Here is a 21,224-nt window from a genome sequence, read left to right as displayed (position 1 = left end):
AATTTCTAAATAGGTAAGGCTAGGTTAGGTTTGTTTTTTTTATTAGCCGGACTAAATTGTTGGTTTTTTAAGTCCATATGGATTTAACTAGTTTACATTTACATAACATTGAAACTGATAGCGATATTTCGTTTCTACTCTTTAAAACAGATGTGCTGGATGCCTTTCAAAATGGCTTAAAAGTAGGTACTTTTTTAAAATCAAACATGGCGAACTAGCTCCTGTCAGATCTTAGCGATAGTTACGTCCACCTAGGGTTAGGCTGTGAAAATCTGTTTAAAAATCATCCCAGAGTGGTTTGGATACACTGCAGGACGCGATGGGAAATTCTTTCGCAGCCTGGATGCAACCAAGACTTATCAAAGCCTCGATACAATCTTGGCAGCTGTGCACTCGACGTCGGCCCCCAAGGGCGAGACGCAAAACACTGCTCCCTTAAGAATCGCTCGAACCTGATGAAAGTACTTGCTGATCCTTGCCTGGTCGACGAAGTCGCATAAATGCCTCCTAACTATGTGTGTAGACGATTTAACTTTAAAAGTAGAGACCCCGTTTTTTATTTCTTGCTTGCCTTTCCTAAAATTGACTGACACAAATCAGCTGCTTGGCTGGAATGCCCTTTTTCTGCTATTAAAAAAGTCCGTTTTTTTAAAACTGATTTTATTTGTGTCGGTTGATTTGTGCTCGCTCAGCACTTTGATTGAAAGTTAGATTTTTAGCAGTTCATGTTTCATGTAACGTGGTGTGTTTAAATGTAAGGGCAAATAAGTAACGTCTAATACTTTTAAATAAAAAAAAATAAGCTGGTAAGTTTGATTGCAAGTAGAATAACTCTGCTGTAAAAAAAGCAAAGTTTTTAGTAACAATTTTCCAGAATCTATTATTCTCTCTCTTTATTGTTACCACATTTAAAATTTGGTTATAGAAAGACAATTTCAGATCCCGATTCAAGAGGCTCGTCCTGCTATCGTATCACATAGCAAATTTTTAGGAGTTGCAAAAAGCTAAAATGGCACCCAAAAAACATGGAAAAGCTAATGCGTTTATACTCTTTTCTCAAGAGCTTATGAGTTCACCTGGTCGGAAGTATAATAATTTGAAGGACGCCATTGCTGCAGCAGGTCCACTTTGGACTGTAAGTTTATCTGTAATACATATTTATCCCAGGTATTTCTGCAAAACGACTCCTTCATATTTTTTTTACAATAAGAAGAAAATTGAATTTTTCCATCAACTGTGATGAATTAAAAAAAAATTAACTCTAGTTAGTGCATACTCATGCAGGATTAGGAACATTCAGTGGAAATAAGGTCATTTAATCTGATTTTGTTAATTCGTAAAATCTTAGGAACCAAAAATGGTTTGGCAACGTCGTTTAAGGCACATTGAAAGCCTTTAAGAATTGCAATTTTTTATGTATTTTACCGGTTTTACAAACACAATCGTTTCGGACATACCAATCCTGGTCACGTGCAAGTACAGCTTGCACGTTTTAGTTTTTCAAAGTTATTTCATAAACTCCCGTACTTTTTAAGCAAATGTCCAAAGATCAAAAAAGGCCGTATGAGGAAAGAGCGAGAAGCCTTAAAGGCGGCCAACCAAAGCTGACTTGTGATGGTCGCAGAGTGGATGAATTAACTCATGAAATGCATCTAAAGCAAGAAGCCGAGAGCAATGCTAGACAAGAAATTAGAAACTTATTGACATTAGCTCATACTAGAAACGGTAGTTTTGCCGATTTTAGCTACAGCTTTGATCAAATTATGTTTTGCTTAATTTTAGAGTTGGCAACAGGAACATTTTTCCTGGTGCACTGCAATATTTTCTGCTATTTGGGGGCGGAGGACCGTTTCTGGCCTGCCGAAATAGCGCTGTTGGCCTTCGATCTTAAAGACGGCGTGAAACCTGAGAACGTGTTTCACCGCATGGTACAGCCAGGTGTGCTAAGATTTATGAATTTATTAGCCTTACTGAGTGTAGGTTTTTCCCCCAGGTCCGCTTCCGATCGGGTATAAATTCGATGCTAAAAAACATTCAGAAGAAACGCATTTGATCAGCATACCGTTCGATGATGATAAAAGTAATATGGAGACGATTTACTATGAGTTGAAATTATTTATTGAGGTATTAAGTCTGTTTGTTTTTAATGCAGTTTTAGAGCGTAATTTGTAGAAGAGCAAACCGCAAGGAAGCAAAAATATGCCCATTTTGTATGCCCATAAGACATACTCCAAGGTTGTTCAAAATATTTTGAATACGTGGGCAGCAGATTATGAGGATGCCCCCAACATGTTTAAAGTTTATGATTTACAAGTGAGCGCTAAAAAACAGAAAAGTTATATTTTTTACATTTTCTTTTGCAGGTGATGTTGTATTTTTTAAGAAATATTGTAGCTGATGACCAAGTGTGGCCATCTCTGACTTTTAGTAACCGAGAATTAGAGAAAGATATATATGCTTATGAACCAGGCATCGCCTGCAAAGTACGTCTCATGACACAAAAAGAAAACATTCTAAATTCAAGTTTTGCAGTACCATTCTTCCTCCAACTCGCATCCAGTGTACTGCAGCAAATCCTTAGTGCACAGATATGCTTACGTAATTTGTGATAATTGTTGCACTGATCTAAATATCGAGCTTATCAGCGGTCAACATGTCCCCAAAGAATCGAGAGTTCCAAAGGCTGCAAGTTCGCATGACGGTTTTAGCAGTCGCAGCTCTCTGTCGAGCCGGCATTCTCGAAAGGTATAATACATAATTGAATGCTGAAAGTGTAAGAAAATTTATGTTGCATTGTCCTGGAGCAGTACGACAGTGAATTTGATTCGGATGCCAATTCAGAAGTGTGGGAGACTGAGTCAAATACGAGCAGCGTTTTTAGTGTAAACTCCTTAACTTCGAATTTTGATGAAAATTTCCCGTCATTGGACCGACGCGCAGTAAGAACTTTAAAGCCCTACGGACGTATTAGTATATAGTGGTTTATATATTTTTTTGCAGACCTCTTCCAATACTTCAGGACAGCGCTCAGGTTTTGCTCAAAGTTACGTGGGTGCTGTTAATCCAAGTTTGTGTAAGTTCGTTTTTAATAACGTATTCTTGTGTGTGTATATGCAGCATGAAATATATTACGCACTACTGACTTAATGAGACGTTTGTAAGCATCAAAAAGGCATTTTAAGGGCTTTGAAAATAATATAAAGATAGTAAGATGTATATATTTTTTAATTTGAACCGTATGAAAATAACGTTCGCGCATATTTAAATTGTGCTCAATAAACAGAAATTCTAAATGTAAGGTATGAATATAAGTGTGTTCTAACGATGCCCCTGCAAATGATTGGCTGAAACATTCGTGTGATTCACACGCCGCTATGTGAGCTGTCAAGACTACATCAAATCAAAAACACGCCTGTGCGAATATCACTTGGCTATTTTAGCAAATAATTCACAGGAACACCGTTAGAACGGCATTCATTTACGTATATGAGGATTCAGTATTCACAAAATTCATGTGTTGATTTAAGCATTTCTCATCATGTTTTTCCAGCAAACTCCTTTGAAAATGATTTCTCGGAATTATCACTGAGTCAGGGCAGAGGTACACGAAAATTGGCCTCTGGGAGCGCCTCTCAGACTCTACCAGGTACATAATTGTTCTCTCATAATTTTTCAAATATCACATATTTTGGTGTTTAGAGGAAGCTGAAAACGTTTCGACCCTGGATTTTCCAGCTCTAGGAACAGGCAGAGGAGTTCGGCGACCTCAATGGAGGAAACTCGGCTCTCATGGTGGGCAAGAATAAAGTAATGGTGATGATATGACAATGCGCTTTAAGGTAATTTTTGCTAATATTTTGTAGACTTCGAATTGCTTTCGGTATTGTTTTGGGTTAATCTGTCGTTTTTAAAGTTCTATTATTTGATATTAAAGCGTTCATTGAATGTCTATACCCAAAATACACTTAAAATGAGCACTGTCATTGAATCGGTATTTTCTGATATAAATTTTCATAGTTATAATCAACGCAAGATATTCGATTATACCACAGTGTTTATTAGTAGAAAAAGTTATATATACAGGGTGAGTCGGTTTGTATTAGCGGAACGCGTGTACCCGCTTGAAAATTTGATTTTAAGGTTTAGTGCTGTTGATTTTACAGCAGTGCGGTGTTTATCATTTCACAGTGGTATGTTGGAATTTTTTCAAGATATATCGACACTACCAATAGTTGCTATAATAAGTTAAAGTAAATTCATTTTTTTGCGTATAAAAGATGATTTTCGTTAATAAGAAATAGGAATAATAGGTATAATTTTTAGTTCAGATGCATAATGATTCACTAGGACGGACGGTAAAGAGTCCTTGTATCCCCACTCTGTAAGGTTGTAAAACTGTATTGATCTCTGTATCCAACAGATTTGCCTTAAAACACGATTTCTTGTTGAACACCAGCGTGTTGCTAATATAAACTGACTTGCACCAGATGTTTTTACATGTTTTAATTCCAGGTGATCGCTTACCTTAGTATTGATTGGCGCTGCTGCTCTTAATCTAAGACCTCAGTTAGTATTAAATATTTTTCTTAAGTTTCTGCAAAGTTTGAAATGTGTTTTCGTTTAAGAGTTCTCTCATTACTTTCGTTCTTAGTGTAGTTTGAAGCTCGAAACGTTTCTCTTCTTCGCAGAGTTTTGTATGTGTTTGTTACTTCTGTTCTAGGTTAAAATGTTTTTATCGACCGTTAGTGGTTATTTGATAAAATATATTTTGATACACAACACTAACTGATTTAACTTATTTGCATACTAAAATCCTCTTTAGTGCTTCAGGCGTGTACTACTGCCCTGTAAGCACACGTTTCCGCGGTATTTCGTTGAATAACTTTGCAGGCGGTTTCCCTGAAGTTTTCTATGCTCTCGTCCTGAAGTTGCTGGTCGAATACCTGCAAGGAAGTTTTCACATTTTCTTCAAATTTTCCACTATTTCTCACCTCGTTGTAAACCACTGTAGGGACAAATCTCGGGCCGACCTTTCTCGTGTCCTCCTCGGCAGCTAACTGCAGACGAGTCCCTTCTTTCGTTTGATAGCAGTTCCGCATAAATTCTTCAAAGACGAGCCCCAAAATCTGGGCGCACTTTTGTCCTTTTTCCTCCTCATCAATCGTTGCGTATTTGTATACATCCATGAAACACCGCAGATATTGGACTTGTAAATCCTGATCGGGAAGTCTACTCAAAGCGCAGGAAATAATCCTATTTCCTTTGCATTCATTAGAGCCGTGCTGGCAGGCAAATTTAGTGCCATTTTCTAAGCTCTTAATCGAAGTTGAGTGGTTGGGTTTACGTGCATTTTGGTGTACTTACAGTACTTTTGCCGAAGGGGACAAACCGAACATTGACGTAGTCGCGAATGTCGTCCCAAGAAGGGTACAGCTGGTTCACTATGAAGTTGTGGCTGTCGGGGCAGAGCGACTCGAAGTATACGGATATGTTCACCTAATATTTGGTGCTTGAAGGCCATACTATTAAGCTGCTGTTAACTTTAAGCTAAAGCTATTTTTCGTAGGAATTAGGGTAAGATCGAGGGCTCTGTTTCTAACTAGCTTGCAGTTAAAATTCGCAGCGTGCAGTTTACTCTTACCTTAGGAATACGGTCTTGTACCGAACACACCAAGTTCGCACTCAAAGCGCATAGAGTGATAATTATTTGCTCGTTTGTCCACATGATGCTAAGACTAATCCGCGTTTAAAAGCAGAAATGGAATTTAGTTTGAAAAATATTGCCGCCTTTTGCAAACGATCTCTCCGCTTGGTTTAAACCACATTTGCGCCACAACCGACGGGCCCAATTCACTCAGAACCAGCAGCTCCATTGCTGTGACTTTGTTGGTCAATACTTTCACTCGTTTTACCATTTTTAAACCAAATACTCATTGCTATACGTTCTTGATCCGCATAAGGTCCCACCCGATTAACACGCAAATTGTCATTACGAAAGGATTGTTAATGATATCGCTTAACCTCGCGAAAGCGGATTTTGCATCTGCAAGGTTGGGGATTAAAAGGAGCATGTTTATGAAATAAAATTTGTATTTTTGTTAATGGGACATCTACACATCACTGATGAACATTCTTTTTTTTTTTTTGATTAAGGACAACATGTTTTGATTGTTTGCTACATTAACGATGTTTGTGGGCTAAATGTGCTCCGGGTGTTGCTATACTAACACGACTAAAGGGGTACAGTTGAGATGCTTGTGAGTTTGCCCCAATTCGGGAAATAATTCGTTTGTACTCCTGTTAAGATTATTTTTGTACCTGTTACACGAGATAAATTATTGTAAACTAATACGTAACCCTTGTTTCGAATGATACGAAAATACCTTTTTGTTTTAGAAATACGCGTACAGAGTCGGGCAAATATCCGAGCCATTGCCACTGTATTTGCGCCCTGTATATAATTAATAGTTTACCCTGTATCACTGACTGGCCGTGCCGTTATTTCTTCATAAGCTTTCATATAACCGAACTCTGTACACAACGATTGCTCTAATAAACTAATATACTCTTTGGTCAAAAGTAACTTTCAACAATAAACATGGCCTAACTTAAAGTATGCCACACGCGTTATTTTGCAGTTTGTGTCTGTTTGACGAACTAAAGCCCGAACAACACTGCTGATGGTGTCTGCTGTGCGACTTGCTGAAGTTCGGTTGGCTTTTGCTGGTGGAGAGACAACCTGTTACCTGAAACAACTGTTGTACGTCTCTCCTTAAGGTCACAACTCACGGGCTTACCAGATTTTCGCTCCTTTTAATGTCGCTATCGCTTTTGGACTCCGGGATCTCTTTGTCTTTGTTGTGCTTTCCTAATCTCTTTGCATATTTGTACATGGCCCTCCCGAACTCTGGAGTGTCCAAAGGACTGCAGCCGCTCTGACAAATGAAATTATCATTTTTTCCCTCCTGATATTCACCAACTGATTTTACATACGCTTTTTTGCGGTTCGATCTCAATAGGAACGTCGTCGATTTCCACTTTCTTGATAGGAGTCTCTTCCTTTGCATTGGACACATGATTGATTTCCTTGTGTTTTATCAGAATTCCGGAAGTGTGCGTGGGAGTGGGAGAGTCGATAGAGCTGTTGCTGCTGCTCAATGGGATATTGAGTTCCATGGCTTTTTTATGGCTGAAAAATCAAACTTTACGGTTTTTTACTCGCATGGCGTGGAACAAGAGCTACCTATCCTCGAAATTGATACTCAGCGTCGAAACAGATTTGTACAGAGTGGGAAAAGCGGAATTGTTGGAGGAGCTTGCAATGCTTGGTCTGTTACTACCACCCTCATCTTGCCATTCTTCGTTTTCTCCGGTTTCCCTCCTGCTGATGGGGGAGCCAAAATATTGGGCAGGGTCCCAGGAGGCTGTAGCCCCCTCAGAGTTGGATCGATTTCCTGGGAAAAATTGTAATTTGCCTCCGAATTTCTGGTCAGAAATGTGAAATTGTGGATATCTTTACCTCGGCTATTCAACGTATGTTTCACCGGCGAACTAGCAATACTTCTCCTGGCCACATCCTGGAAAGTTATGGGCGAATACACAGCCGCTCTTCCTAACAAATCCTTGGTACTTCCAGTCGTCGAACTGGGGCTATTGGGTTGCTTGAGAATGATTTCTTGCGATGTCGGTATAGTATTTTGGTGCAGCCTGGGAATGGGCGTCCTGCACTCCCTGCCCAGCAACCAATAAGTTTTCATCGCCCCCTTGCCCTTAATCTGAATTTCCCCCCTCTCCAACACTTTGTAGGAGGGAGGCAGACACTGTCTTGTATACTCGGAAATGTGGATTTTCATGGTTTCGCTCGAGGATTCCATCCTTGAAGCTGTGTTAACGCTGTCTCCGAAGAGGCAATATCGTGGCATTTTTAGACCGACAATTCCAGCGACCACAGCTCCTGAATGCACTCCCACTCTAATTCGCAGGTGCTGGCCTACAAAAGATTTTTTGATTTTAAACGGTTGGAATCATTGAGATTTACCAGTAGAAGGGTCCTTCAGATCAGTGATAGCTTCCACCATATCCAAAGCCATGTCGCAGACCCTTTCGGCGTGGTTGCCCTCTTTAGCGGGCGCTCCGCTGACCACCATATAAGCATCTCCAATGGTTTCCACCTGGACGCGGCAGCGTGTAAAGAGGGATTGCAGTTGAATCGCCAGGAAAAGCATAACAAGCAAAATAGTGATTCTGTGCTAAAGTTAGTTGTATTTACATAATAAGCGAACTTTCTTAGATACTTGCAGGTGCCAGAGGTGCTTGATCACGGGCTAATATTATCAATTCAAGACACTCACTTTGTAGACGCGATTTCGTTCGGTGAGTCTGTCGAAAATGGAGTACATGCCGTTTAACATTGACACGACTTCCATTGGGGTGATTCGACTGCAAATTTCGGTAAAGGTGACCACGTCCGAGAAGAGGATGGACACGCTATCGAACATCTGGAAGCAAAAAGTGTTTATTTTCAACTTCATTAATTGCAAGTTACTCAAATTCCCACTGGAGATGTAGGGGGGGAAGCGTTAAAGTGCGTCCAAAAAGTATAGGACCACTCTTAGTTTTTCCCTAAGATAAATAAAAAAAAATATATAAATATAACTTATCTGAGAAGACTCGAAGACAAGGAATATACACAAATACTTCATAGATTTTGGGTCTTTTTATAATTTAACATTTTTTTAACGGCAAAATGAAAAACTCTTGTTAAAAAATATAAGACCACATAAAATTTTGGTTAAAATACCCTCACCATTCCATGGTTCCCCTTTCCATTGTATGACGTTAAATATTCGGTCCTCCATATTTTCGATTAACCCTTGGAAAATTTTAAGGGGAATATCATAACTCTTGTCAGCAGTTTTTTTCTTTGGGTCTTCAGTGCTACTAAACTGGCGACGTCCCTGATCGTACGTAGATCTTGCGAGGCAAATGTCCCCATAAATTTTCCATTGGGTTTAGATCTGAATTTTTCGCGGGCCACTCCGTAATATTAATGTCGTGGCCGACATACCATTTTTTGGTTTTGTTATACGAGGATCCTGCCATAAATTCGCCTAGGGGCAAAGGGTTGCCTTTGCGGAGAGATATACCGGGTGATTTAAGATGGTGGTCCGCCCTTATAACTTTTATATTTTTGAACTTAAAAAGTTGAAATTTGGAGGGAAGCTATACGAAAAAAGATCCGATTGATTGATATTTGATGATTGATGACGTTTTTAATAAGTTAATGGTTCAGTTCTGAATGAAAATACGTTGTGTTTGATATAAAAAAATTCAGGAAAAAATGGGAAAAGGTGTCATTTGGTATTTCAATTGTTTATATCAGAAAAAGTACTCAATCAAGCGACGAATCAGTATTTTTGCACATAATTCTGACGTAAAATTATGCCTAATACTTGTGCCTCAGTGGTGTAGTTCGACATGAAAAAACCACAAAAGAAATATATATATATATATATCTTTTAAATTACTTATTTTTAGACTAAAATAACTTATAGATTTCAAAAAAGTAAAAATCCATAGGGCATTAGGTCGTTTAGAAATCGAAAATTGATATGCGGAAATGCTAGATAAATACCGTTAATGTCAATCAATCGGCTTTATTTTCATACAGTTTCCCTCTAAGTTTCAACTTTCTGAGTTTAAAAACAAAAAAAGTTATAAAGGCCTGTATGATTGCGGGCGCTTATTTTACGCGATAGGAAAGTGATATTGGCCCAGCTCTTGAGAGAAAACCCTGCTCAAGTCATAACTAAGCCTCCACCCTCTTGGCACTGGGAAAATTGTTTTTTTCTTCTCAAACCGCATCAGTAGTAAGTTCGACTATCTGATTCTTCGAGATTGACCTTTTTTTTCGAATCTGAAAAGTAACCAGGACACGACTCGTTTTGCAAAAGCCCTTCTCACATAAAAAAAAAAAAAAGTGTTCTTTTTTTTCTTGTAAATCATAAACTTGGAGCACTTTAGCACATTTCAAACTGTTTGTTTGCATATGTCTTACCGAAATTCGTATATAATTTCCACTGATTTTCTTGTACAACGTTCCTGAAAATTCTTCTTTCATCTCGCTTAGGCAGTGTCCTGGAGTGCCCAGTTTTTTCTCTTTTAGTAGGTTTTGCAACCTCTGCTAATGAAATTGTCAATCAATATTTCTAACGGCCTAGTTTTTTTACAGCCATCTTTTTTTCTTACCACTTCAATTCGTGTGAAATTTTTATTTGTTCGCCTTCTTCAGGAGTTAACAAATTTCCATTATAAACTGGCAAAATTACGAAATGGAGCGTGTGGAATTGAAAACGGTACTGAAGTAGAATTATAAAAACTAAACAAGTACGAACAAGGGAGACCATTAAAGAGAGAAAACAACCAGTGATCTTATATTATTGGACGAATAAAATGATTAATTTTTGTTTATTCTCTTTTGCGCCCATAAGCAAAATTGAATAAATAAACAGTGTGGGATATAATTTGAACGAATCCATGTTGTAAGTAAAAACGTATTAAATATATACTGTTCTTTCAACTTCATGTATTTTTAAAAATATTTCCTTGGAGATTATATACTTTTTGGACGTACCTCATGAGGCTCAATACGGTTTAGGCTCGGGGATGAAGTTGGAGCGGATTGCGTTGAAACAGCAAGAACGATTATCAAAAAGCTGTGGATTATGTCAGGGCTTAGCAGGGCAGGAAGGTATTAAAATAGATAATGAAACATGTTCCTTTATTAGATCTCGCGAACGGCTGCAGGCTTTTACTAATATTGCCTCAAGTGTCCCAATTTTTAATATTTCATGAGGGTTTCAGCCAAGGACGAATAAACATTTACTGACGCCAAATAAGGTCTAAATCGATTTAGAGCAGAAAAGAATTTATCTCGGACGTATGTGTGTAGTGCCCAGAGATTTATCTGGAAATTATGTTCATGGACAGATGTATTTGTCTGAGTAAATTGAGATTTTAGCATGCTTAAGGGACTTTATATAGGATAACGCGACATCAATATGATAACAAGAAATTTCCTTGAATTCTCGAGAGGAGCGCCTGAAAATGTATTAAGACCCTTAAACCCGGAAAAATCGCGAAAAATTGCTTTTAAAGCCAGGAAATTAATTTTAGCTTGCTCCTTTGCGCAAACAAATTTAATCCTGAAATTTACCTCGCAAGTGTCTATAGGATTTTCCCCTTTCCTGAGGCGATCCGCCACCTGCTTTGGTATCATCTGATACAATAATTCATCAGTTCTCTTCATCTCCTCGTCCAACTTCCTCATGGACTCCTCCAATTTCTTGCTTTTCTGCTGCTCCTGATCTAAGGCCAGCTTCAGTTCCACCGATTGCTGAGTGCCTGCCAACATGAGGTCCCTGAAACACGCTTGCCTATGAGCTCAGGCTAAGGCCCTCAGGTGCAATTACCGGCTAAAATCGTGCATGGACAGGTCGTTGATATACAGCCCGGAGTTGATGAGGGAGTTGAGATCTGGCATCACAGGGGTGCCCAAGTACATCATCATTTTCCAGTTGTCCATGTAAATCATCTGACCTGGAGAATAAATTGGCGGGTTAGGAGCGGACCGATTTGATGATGGTGGACAGGAAAATCGGTTTAGGGCGTGCGAGTTACAACGGGATAATAAATGAATAAAAGGAGAGATATCAAAATTACCGCTGCGAGGCATAGGACTTTGCCAATTTGGCCTTTATGGAGCTGCAAAACCACATTCACTGGTCGCTAATTTTACCCCAACCTTGATAGATTGGCAATGTTAATTGAACTGTGAATGGGGCTGCTGTTAGAGTAGACATATAATCACGCGGTTCAACCCTTTAAACGATGAAAATTGCACGGCGAGTTTCAACCCTTCTTAATTAACTATGAAAATCGAGAGTAGCAACGAGCGCATTTTTCCCTCGAAGATTCAACAAGTTTGTCTCCGAACTTCATGAAGTTTGTGCCGTTGAAAGTTTCCGGAACACACTCAACAGGAGTTGCGTTTCTCATTATCTAAAAGTTAGAGGCTGAAAGTCTCCATCTGGTTAGTTATGAAGTGATGAATGGCTTGAATTAAACTATTTTAAGCACATGAATTTGAGGCAATTTTAAATTTATGAAGTTGAGTTAAATTGCATCAACACAAAATCGCGAATTTACAACAAGAGTCTGGCTCTGTGACCGGAAATATTGTTCGGCCTTCCTTTCAGAAAATCCCAGTTGCAATTCATTTCACAATTTATTAAAGTACGAGTGTAATTTCCCTTTTGAGAGATATTCCCTTCAATTTCCGTTCCCACTTAGTCTTGAATATTGAAAGAAAATTATATATTTCAGATTGTGATGGAAAAACTCGGCAACGATTTCTTACACACGCAGGCATCTTTATCGGTTCAATTCCTGCAAGAGCCTCAGCTGCTACGTTTATACGCCTGTCTCTAATTGTTGTCTCTTTTGAATTACTCTCGCACACGAATTCCATTTAAATTGCCCCCAAGCAAATTCAGATAAGCGGCTTTGTTTGCCTTTCCCGCCCAGAAAGATTCGTTGAAAATCGAAGATTTTCTTTTGCCGAAATGTCCACGGGACATTGCCGAACATCGCAATGAAATGTGCATCAAGTTTCATCTTAGATCTAATTGTTCACTTCTCTGCCATGCAGATACATTAGGTATTTTTGTCGAGCTTTACTTTCCGATGTTTCTCTCATTTTCCCTTCGTTGCCTGGACCTTCCTTCGGGCCGGATTTTATCGTTGTTTGTGAAGGCTTTCGAATTCCTTGTTTACCTCCCAATCAATTCATGGTTAAGTTGAATTTTAGTCGTGCGACGGCAATTTTTGCCGAAGCCCGAGGTGCTTAATTAATGTACAAAATTCGCTTTCGCTGATGTGACCATTACCGTAGCAACATAGCAAGCTACGTATTTATTGTTGAACAAAGTTTGGGGATTTTCGACCCTTTACTGCTGGCGCAACAAAACACGCATTTGCCCTCTAAAATTTCCAGTTGTAAAACGTCGGATGTGGGCAGAGATAATGCTTCAACGTCGAATATAGAAAATACGAAAGGCAAAGAAGCTTAAGGCTCTCACTGATGAAAACAACAATCTGCGGTGAGAGCAAGACTTTGATGTGGAATTTAAATAAATAATAAACAAACCTGTTTTCTCGAGTTTTACCTTTCAGCCGGAGATTTTTCTCCTCGTAATACGAATCGATTTCCTCGCTAAGCATCAGTTCTTGTCTGTCGGAGGGTCTGTCATTTAATATCGGCTCTACAGTCACCAACTCGAAAATATTGTTAGTTCTGTTCAGAATCTGAAATAAACTTTAAAATCAAATCGGAATTTCCCAGTTTCTGGGCCCCTACGGGATAAATGTGAAGCCATTTTGGCTAATGAAATATCTACTCACCGAACTGAATTTAAAGGCCGTCAAGGGCCGGACGAGATCAAACCAATTCGTTATCTTCTTACCCAGGAGATCGGGCAATATTACCATTAATGAATTTCCTATGCTGCGTACTATCATGTCCGATCTGAAACAAAGCTAATTCTTTTTAATCCCCCGTGTTTTAAAGCGACCCTCGCCACGGAAAAACCAGCCGCCCTTTGTGTGGTAGACCGGGAATTTATTGAAATCCCAAAGCGGGTTTCGATTTTAGGGTTAATTAGCTATACACGTGTTTGGTTGGAAGCTGGGATTTGTAGAGGAAGTCTTCACGGGACGAATGTTTAATTAGAAAAATGACTGGCTAAGTCGGTCGGGTTTTAATTTCGAAACGATAGTAATTTCCTCCGGTTGCTAACTTTATTCCTTTAAACTAGAATTCGTTTAAACCGGATGCCCCACAAAATTAATAATATATATTGGTTTTATTGGAGTAATAATCGTTTAGTAATTATTAAAACGAGAGTCTCGGCACGAATCTGGATTAAATGGCGAATGCGCCCAGTGGTTTCTTACCCGAACACTATGCAAAACGGGAATATCTCGAAGAGCACCGATGCGCTAATGGGCAGATGCTTTTCCTCCCGAGTCATGGTGAGAGAGGCCAAAGTGAAGGCCCTATTGTCAAAGGTCAGCTGAAAGGTCACGTGAACCATATCGAAGAGCAATTCCTCCCGCACCAGCTCGATTTTCATCTCTTTGTGATAGAAGTGTCTGGCTACCTGAAAGCCCGAATATGATTTACGTTGATTGTCGAGTAACAGTGTGTATGGGTGTGGTAGTGAAGTGAAGGTAAACGTACAAATTACTTGCTGGCGAAAGGTTTTTTTATTCGCAAAAAATCACTTTATAGGGAGGTTTTCCTCTTTTTTTTACATCCTATCTCTGCCACGATTTGCTGTTGTAAGGAAATTTATTTGCCTCGAAATTGCGTTGAGTCGCTTAAAATAAATTTGTCTTTTTTTCTCCTTCCGTTTTCTTGTTCTAGTCCTTCATACCTTTACTGGAGTCGGTACAATGAATGATCTTCATAAATAACCAATTAAAAGACCTCTTTTGCTTTGTACCGCTCCTACACATAATTTTTTTTTATTGCCGATCCCTTTCTATCTCTTTTTCATCTTACAACGATCTACTTTTAATTATCTGACTTTAACCTCCAGGTCAATAATATTAATTAATACTTCGTAATAATTTGATTTTTAACATCGGCCACGGTGATTATTAACTGTTATCTGAGAATGATAAATGTAGAATACGCACCTCCCTAATTTGCCCCATTGTGTAGTAAACGAAGCCCCTCCTCTTGCTTCTGTAATGCAATGTGAGCCCGTGTTTTGTCTCATTTTCGCAAATAAAGCTCGGCGCTTTCATCCTCGGATAAGAGAACTTGAGGTATTCATGCAAATTATCAAGTCCATTGAGAAAATCTCGCATGTGTCGCCCCAAAACCGAGAGAACGCGGTCGTAACCGTACTGGCTGACGAAACCAATGAAGAACACTCCCATTTGGTCGAAGAACTCCTTTTCGCTGACCTTTAATATCTGAAAGATTAGATGTGAACACGTGCCTGAAAGGAAAACAAGCTGGAAACTTCTAAATCGGCGGTTCATTAGAAGTTTCGCGAAAAGATGAAGTTTCCAGCTGATGCATGTTCAAATGTCTTCTAAAGAGAAAAGAACTTAAACCGACAATTTCCTTCTCTTTAGACTCCTACGCGAATAGAGCAGCCGACTCAGTTCGATTTCAGGATGAATAGGGCCATCAACAGGTGAAATGAAGGTTAACAGCGCTATTTTCGCATAAGCTTTTCGAGCGCACATAATGCAGACGTAAGCTTTCAGACACTGTAAATTCCTGGTTTGGCATGAGTATTTACCTGAACAGCCTTTTTGGATAACCTGGGAATTAGTCCTTCTGGATAGACTTGGTGGGTGCTGAAGCTGGGCTGGTCTACGCCGGCAGCCCTTCGAATTTCCTCCCACTTGTCTTCGCCGTACGTGGCTTTGATGTACTCGGACATGTTTTCTATTAATAATCCGTACATCGCTCATTTGTCTGGAGAAGAAAGAAAAAAGTGGGGTTATTTAGGTCATGATATTTTCGTTAAAAAAAGCCCCTCGATGGGTTTTTGAAATTATATAGTCGGAACATGAAACCGTCTTTGGATAAAAAAAAACCTCCTAAGTACGGACAAAATTTTGAGATCCACATTTAGATAATCTACGATAGGACCTTTATTTAGGGAACCAACTTAGAAAGAGAAACTTTATTAGTACGAGAATGGAAGTCCAAAAAAGTTAACAAAATTTCATATCAAAATTTTCTTGTAGTATCACCAATTCTTTATTTATCTTCGAGACATCGTTTTGATTTTTTCCTAATATCTCGTAAAGTAGATAAAAACTGGCAACGTTGTATCCGAACCGTATTAAATTTGGCGGCGCTTGCCTGATTTAGCTGACCATCAAGCTCTAATCTTAGAAAACAATGTCGATTTTCCTAATCGCCCTGTATATCGCAAACGCATCAATCTGGCCGTGCCCGGTGAACGTGCAACCAGATCTTATATTTCTTTTATTGCTTGGCCAGTCTCAATAGAGATCATAAATCTGCACATAATCCCACCTCGGTTATTATTACCGATCGAGATTCCAAGTTTCGCACAACAATCCGACATGCAACTAAGATTTTGCCGATTCAGATGTAATTTTACGATTGGCCGGAATATTCCACACCCAACAAATGAGGATTGTTTTGTTATATAACAAAGTATTTTCGCGTGTTTGTAGACAAAATGGTGAATGCGCCTTTTACGTTTTTTCAAACTCAGTTCGCCCTATTGGGTCAAACCAATTCCTTAATTGCTAAAATATGTGATTTCTTGGTAACTAGGGTATACACCTAGGTATATCACCGTTTATCTCGCCTTATTATTGGCTAAAAAGTTGAGTAAATAAGCTACACGGCAACGTGATGTTTTGTAACTCTCAGTCTGTATAAATGTGGCTACGCATTATCCTCGCCGAGTTGTAATTTAATGGAAAAAATAATCTCTAGACTTATCTAGCCACACAATTGCTCAAACTTTCACTGGCCCTCAGCTCCACTCTTTCGACCCGTTGGGACCGATACACCTGATGAGGGTCAGGACTTGGGGTTTTCAGGTGTGTTAGTGCTTCAGTCAGTAATGTAATTTTTATCTAAAAGTGTCTTTCGGCCTTCAGGTGCATCCACACATCAAAGGTCTCTTATCGAAAGTAAGGAAAGCTCTTTCGCTTTTATACTGTAATACAATATACAGTGGCAACTTTATGTGCCGCAGGAGTAGAAGGAAAGTTTCCTTGAAGTTGAAGCAATATTTCGGACTCGTGTTTTCGATCGTCGTGCTGAAAGTTTAGTTTATGGTTCTGTTGTTTTAACCTTTGGGCATTGATGCCGCTGAAAAAAGTTGATTCTCAGGGACGATCCCACCTTTTCCATCTTATGTGCAGTGATTTCCATTTGACGTGCTTCCTATTATCACAGCCCAAGAGGAAAACAGGAGTATCAATTTCCTCTTAAATCCTTATCTGTGTATTGAATATGCTTGTGGTATGCGTATAAATCCGTTTCTGTGACAAGCAGATAAGGAATATTGGAGGTATTGGATTTTGCACGCATTTACGTGCATAATAGACACCCTGAAAAGTATTCGAAAACTCGCAGCCCACATTCGACTGTGACATGCCCCCAAGGCTTGTTAACATAGGTTTCCCCGCAAACAATAAATTCATTTTCAGCTATTGTATCGAATTTAATCCCTGAAACTGAGAATGTGAATAAATAATCGTTCACTCCAACCTTTCGTTGACACCGGCTCAGAAACTAATTTAAAGTTTTTGCCTTCAATTCGATTTTCTCGACCAGTAAATTTGCAGGGTAAAATTCGCCCAATCTCGGTCCAGTTATAACATGAAAAATTTGATTGAAGTTCTCTGTAGGACCATACACACATAAATAATGATAAAGTTACATACGATTCCCGACCGATGAAAGTTTCACGGGGCAGGCCAAACGGTCCGGAAACGTGAAACCAGGGGGTGACAAATTAAATTTTTGAAGCTCGCTTTTGTTGGTAGATATTCCAGATTTAGCTCGTTACGGTGGTAATTAAATAAAAACTGCAGATAATAAGACTTAAAAGGGAAGTATTGACTTTGAGTGAGTTCGAGTCGGATAGACGGATATCTCATAAAAGCCCGCGAGCAGCTTAATGGAAAAAAGAAATTCAGAGATTTTACACTCTCATTGGCTTTATGAAGCTTTGTTTCGAAACCCAATCTCTTTAGAAGAAAATCGCTTTCATCCATAAATTCCTAAGCGATGCAGCCAGATTTCCCACCTTAACGTCTTAAATTCCTCTCGTTTCCTTATTGAGTAAAGCGCGCGTGGGACCTCACGCTGATCAAACACAAACATCGCCCTTAATCGCCCTTTTTCATATTAGTGTTCAAGGGCGCCAATTAGTCCTATTCAGTGAAGTTTGAGCGAGGTAAAGGCACTTAAAGGAGACACAATTCGCACGCGAGAAATTCGTGACAAAACACTTTAGAGACAACATTCTGAGGCGAAATTAATTAGATTTCATTGTCACTTTTTCCGTTTATGAAAGCGATCGGACAATTGAGTTAAGAGCAGTTTTAACTGAAATTTTAATTTTAATGTTACCAAATCGATTCGGCTTTAATGTCCACGAAAGCGTTCCGTCTGATGTACTTGGGATAGAGCTCAAGCCGCTTATCGGCACGCTCTTAAATATCGGGGTCCTACCTGGGCCTCGAAGGCCCTCGGTCCCTTGAAGGGTTGCAAGACATATTATGTTTCCCGAGAAAGGGCAACAAGCAGTTTTTTACATTTTTAAAATCACGCGTAAATTGGGCCCGAACACATACTCAAGCGGACCTACGAAAAGCTCAAGGGAATTTTTTTTTTTATTTATAGGGAGGAAGGAAGGAAATTTATTTTATATATAATTTGCACTATTGCCGATCTCCCAGTGGCTAATACTGTAGTCAATGCGCATCTTCCATACGTATCAGATTTTAAGTTTATATAACTTTTGATTGTTATTATTGTGCGTCAATCTGAGCACGTCCAACCCATTATCCAACGAAAACGTACTTAATGGCCTGATATTCGCGTCCATTCATCAACCAACTGATGGCTAATTGAAAATTAAACTATTATGTGTCTTGTCGGTAATATCATGAATCAAAGGCCTTTGTTTATGTTTATCGAGCCGATATAAGTTCAGGTGATGGTATGCACGGAGCGAGTGTAGCGGATATAAATAAGTCCGACTTGTGAGGTGCAGCTTAAAGGTTCGGTTCTTAGCAAATTTCGTATATTTTTGTTGAATCAAAAATCTTTTTGAGATGCTGTTTTTTGCTTTTACTGACTGATCGAGATCCGATTGGGAAATCGGTAAATGTGGCTGTAGGAAAATTTCGAAAACTCCCTTTAAAAACAGTTAGAAGTGCTCTCATTATAAACCTGAAAACCTAAAATTACTAATAAGGGATAATGCGATAAATTGCATAATATGCTGGGTTTTCTATTGAAAACAGCTGTTCTAGCGCCCCACACTGAGCGAAAATAATTTACGAGAATTTAACATCATAGTCCCACGAATGCTCAGATCACTCGGAAATTGATGGAGACAGCTTCAGGAAAGAGTATTACAGAAATGTTTCCTTGGATTGCTAGGATTTTAAGATTCAATAATATATGGGGTGTCGTGCGAACAAATTGGATTTTCGAGGCCTAAAGAGGATCATGTCAAAAACTCCTTTTAAAGAACGTTGAAAACGTGCCCTTGTTATAAGCCCCGAAAGCTAAGATGACTCTAATGAAGGGCAATTCAATAAACCGTATAATATACTGGGTGCTCTATATAAAAAAGGGGAATTTTGAGCCCCGCATTGAGCGAAAATAATTTAAGAAAATTTTACGTCATGGCCTCATGAATGCCCAGATTACTCGGAAATGGATTGAAATATGATGATGAAGCTATAGGAAAGTGCATTACAGAAATGTTTCTTCGGATTGGTAGGATCTTAAGATTCAATAATATATCGGGGATGCTGTGAATAAATTGGATTTCCGAGGCCTAAAGAGAATCATGTCAAAAAGTCTTTTTAAAAAGCATTGGCACAGGCATAGGAATTGCTATAATAAAATAATCTTGATGAGCAACATATTCAAAAAATTGCACAATCCATAGGGCGTTCCATGTGAAAAAGTCAACTTCGTAGCTTCAAAAAATCGACAAAGATAACACTTAAATTTTGCCTTTAGAGGCATTTTTTTTAAAGCTTCAAATTACCGAGTTTTCCATTATCTCAATTACATTTGTCGAAGTTTTCAATGAATCTTTGCAGAAGGTGCACGTCGTGCCTTATTTGAAGGAAATATGTCCGAAAACGTATTTGAGATGTGTTACTCCTGACGAAACTAATAAATAGTTTCGGTTGTAAACAGTTCGACTTTTGGAAAGTTTTCAAAGTATCGTGAAGAAAAGAGAACATGTGGCTGGCAAGTCCACTTTATGCGACCAAAGCAATCCGTAAAATAAACGAGATTGGAACCGGCTAAAGAGAGATAACTTACACTTATCTAAGTCTTGGATCGTTACGGGAAATTGGTCATAATTTGATCGAAAACTATTGAAGTTCCCATTTGATACTTGATTTAGGGCCGGAAATTTCCTTAAGGTTCATAATAAATTCATAATAAAATATTTGCTCTCAGTCGAGCGCGCTTTAATGGCAAGACAGGGGTGCTATCAAATCCAGTAAAACCAGCCCTTGTTCAGCCACAATTGAGCTAAAACTATACCATTAACGGGAAATCAATTGATGAATGGCTGCAAATTACGAGATTAATCTCACTTAGCTCTGATTTCTGAACGAAAAAGTGTTGGTCAATATTAGTCCCTTAAACGGGAATTAGCGTTGGCGAGATCTCTGAGAGAATAAACTGTAAGAAATTCACGGGAAGTATCACATTTTCACTCACCTTTTAGATATCCCTCCTGATAGTGAATGAAACCTAAATGACCACTCAGGGCAGTCAAGTTTCGACACCTTCAAAGTTCTTCTAGAACGAGAAATTCAAGTCGCGTTTGAATAAAACAAAGAAGTGGCAGCACAGATACGTATCCGCGTGTTTCTGGCCCTCCATTAGGGATTAGCTCAGATGTGTTTCTCACACGAAATTCGGACGAAAACTGACACTGAAAATTTGGTCGGAAAAGCTCCTGCCCGCAAGCTGAGCGAGCTTTTTTACGAGGAGAGCGCGCGCTCGCATTCAGCAAAGGCTCCTTTCCACCCCAAGGCATATCGCTAGCCTTGTCTAACGCGCATTCGTCGGATCTTCCCTCCTTGTCAGCCCTGAGTTTGATCAGGTGCTGAAAGCCACATGCAGAGTTTTTTTTTTAGGAAGTTTCAAAGCGGTGGCTGATTTTAGTATTTGAGTTGGTGCTAAATTAAGTTTTCGACTCATAAAAATGATTTAAAAGTCCTGATTTCAAATAGCTGAAAGTGTCATGATTAAACGTAATAACCCTTAGGCCAGCTATAAAGCGAACGAACGTGGCTTCCTTGACGTTTTGAAATAGGGGTCCCTTTGAGGTTGGATGAGTCTCGATGTTGCGAGCGTTGCAGGTTTACGACCACTTTTCAAA

General features: G+C 39.1%; 3 protein-coding genes across 8 annotated transcripts; 1 reads left to right on the top strand and 2 right to left on the bottom strand.

Annotated features, from left to right (window-relative positions):
* The first annotated feature begins 201 nt into the window (after window positions 1-201).
* mael (maelstrom) lies at window positions 202-4,781 on the top strand. Of its 4 annotated transcripts, none has more exons than XM_066290529.1 (13): window positions 202-461; window positions 940-1,135; window positions 1,536-1,725; window positions 1,783-1,938; window positions 1,994-2,124; window positions 2,173-2,313; window positions 2,364-2,483; window positions 2,533-2,745; window positions 2,805-2,939; window positions 3,001-3,073; window positions 3,551-3,646; window positions 3,700-3,839; window positions 4,513-4,781. In XM_066290529.1, the coding sequence occupies exons 2-12, from the start codon at window positions 1,010-1,012 to the stop codon at window positions 3,804-3,806; spliced, it is 1,488 nt and encodes a 495-aa protein (XP_066146626.1). In that variant the 5' UTR covers window positions 202-461; window positions 940-1,009; the 3' UTR covers window positions 3,807-3,839; window positions 4,513-4,781. The 4 variants fall into 4 exon arrangements, with proteins under 4 accessions (XP_066146626.1, XP_066146625.1, XP_066146624.1 ...); XM_066290528.1 differs by having other exon boundaries at window positions 202-515; XM_066290527.1 differs by having other exon boundaries at window positions 202-806.
* Window positions 4,750-6,584, bottom strand: LOC136343662 (GILT-like protein 1). Its single transcript, XM_066290543.1, has 4 exons — window positions 5,642-6,584; window positions 5,365-5,496; window positions 4,992-5,315; window positions 4,750-4,943 (listed from the first exon to the last, which is right to left on the bottom strand). The coding sequence occupies exons 1-4, from the start codon at window positions 5,723-5,725 to the stop codon at window positions 4,827-4,829; spliced, it is 657 nt and encodes a 218-aa protein (XP_066146640.1). The 5' UTR covers window positions 5,726-6,584; the 3' UTR covers window positions 4,750-4,826.
* Window positions 6,073-21,138, bottom strand: Gyc88E (Guanylyl cyclase at 88E). Of its 3 annotated transcripts, none has more exons than XR_010732827.1 (16): window positions 20,558-21,138; window positions 15,378-15,556; window positions 14,761-15,042; window positions 14,014-14,219; window positions 13,462-13,585; window positions 13,227-13,365; window positions 11,472-11,598; window positions 11,216-11,420; window positions 8,352-8,498; window positions 8,039-8,171; window positions 7,520-7,990; window positions 7,244-7,454; window positions 6,994-7,189; window positions 6,798-6,935; window positions 6,384-6,746; window positions 6,073-6,318 (listed from the first exon to the last, which is right to left on the bottom strand). XR_010732827.1 is itself a non-coding variant. In XM_066290522.1 (15 exons), the coding sequence occupies exons 2-15, from the start codon at window positions 15,543-15,545 to the stop codon at window positions 6,609-6,611; spliced, it is 2,685 nt and encodes an 894-aa protein (XP_066146619.1). In that variant the 5' UTR covers window positions 15,546-15,556; window positions 20,558-21,138; the 3' UTR covers window positions 6,073-6,608. The 3 variants fall into 3 exon arrangements, 1 of the variants encoding a protein (XP_066146619.1); XR_010732828.1 differs by having other exon boundaries at window positions 6,474-6,746; XM_066290522.1 differs by having other exon boundaries at window positions 6,073-6,746.
* Window positions 21,139-21,224: the final 86 nt, after the last annotated feature.

Source organism: Euwallacea fornicatus, chromosome 15 (assembly GCF_040115645.1).
Source record: "Euwallacea fornicatus isolate EFF26 chromosome 15, ASM4011564v1, whole genome shotgun sequence".
NCBI classification, from domain to species: domain Eukaryota; kingdom Metazoa; phylum Arthropoda; class Insecta; order Coleoptera; family Curculionidae; genus Euwallacea; species Euwallacea fornicatus.
This window is presented reverse-complemented; position numbering and strand designations above follow the sequence as displayed.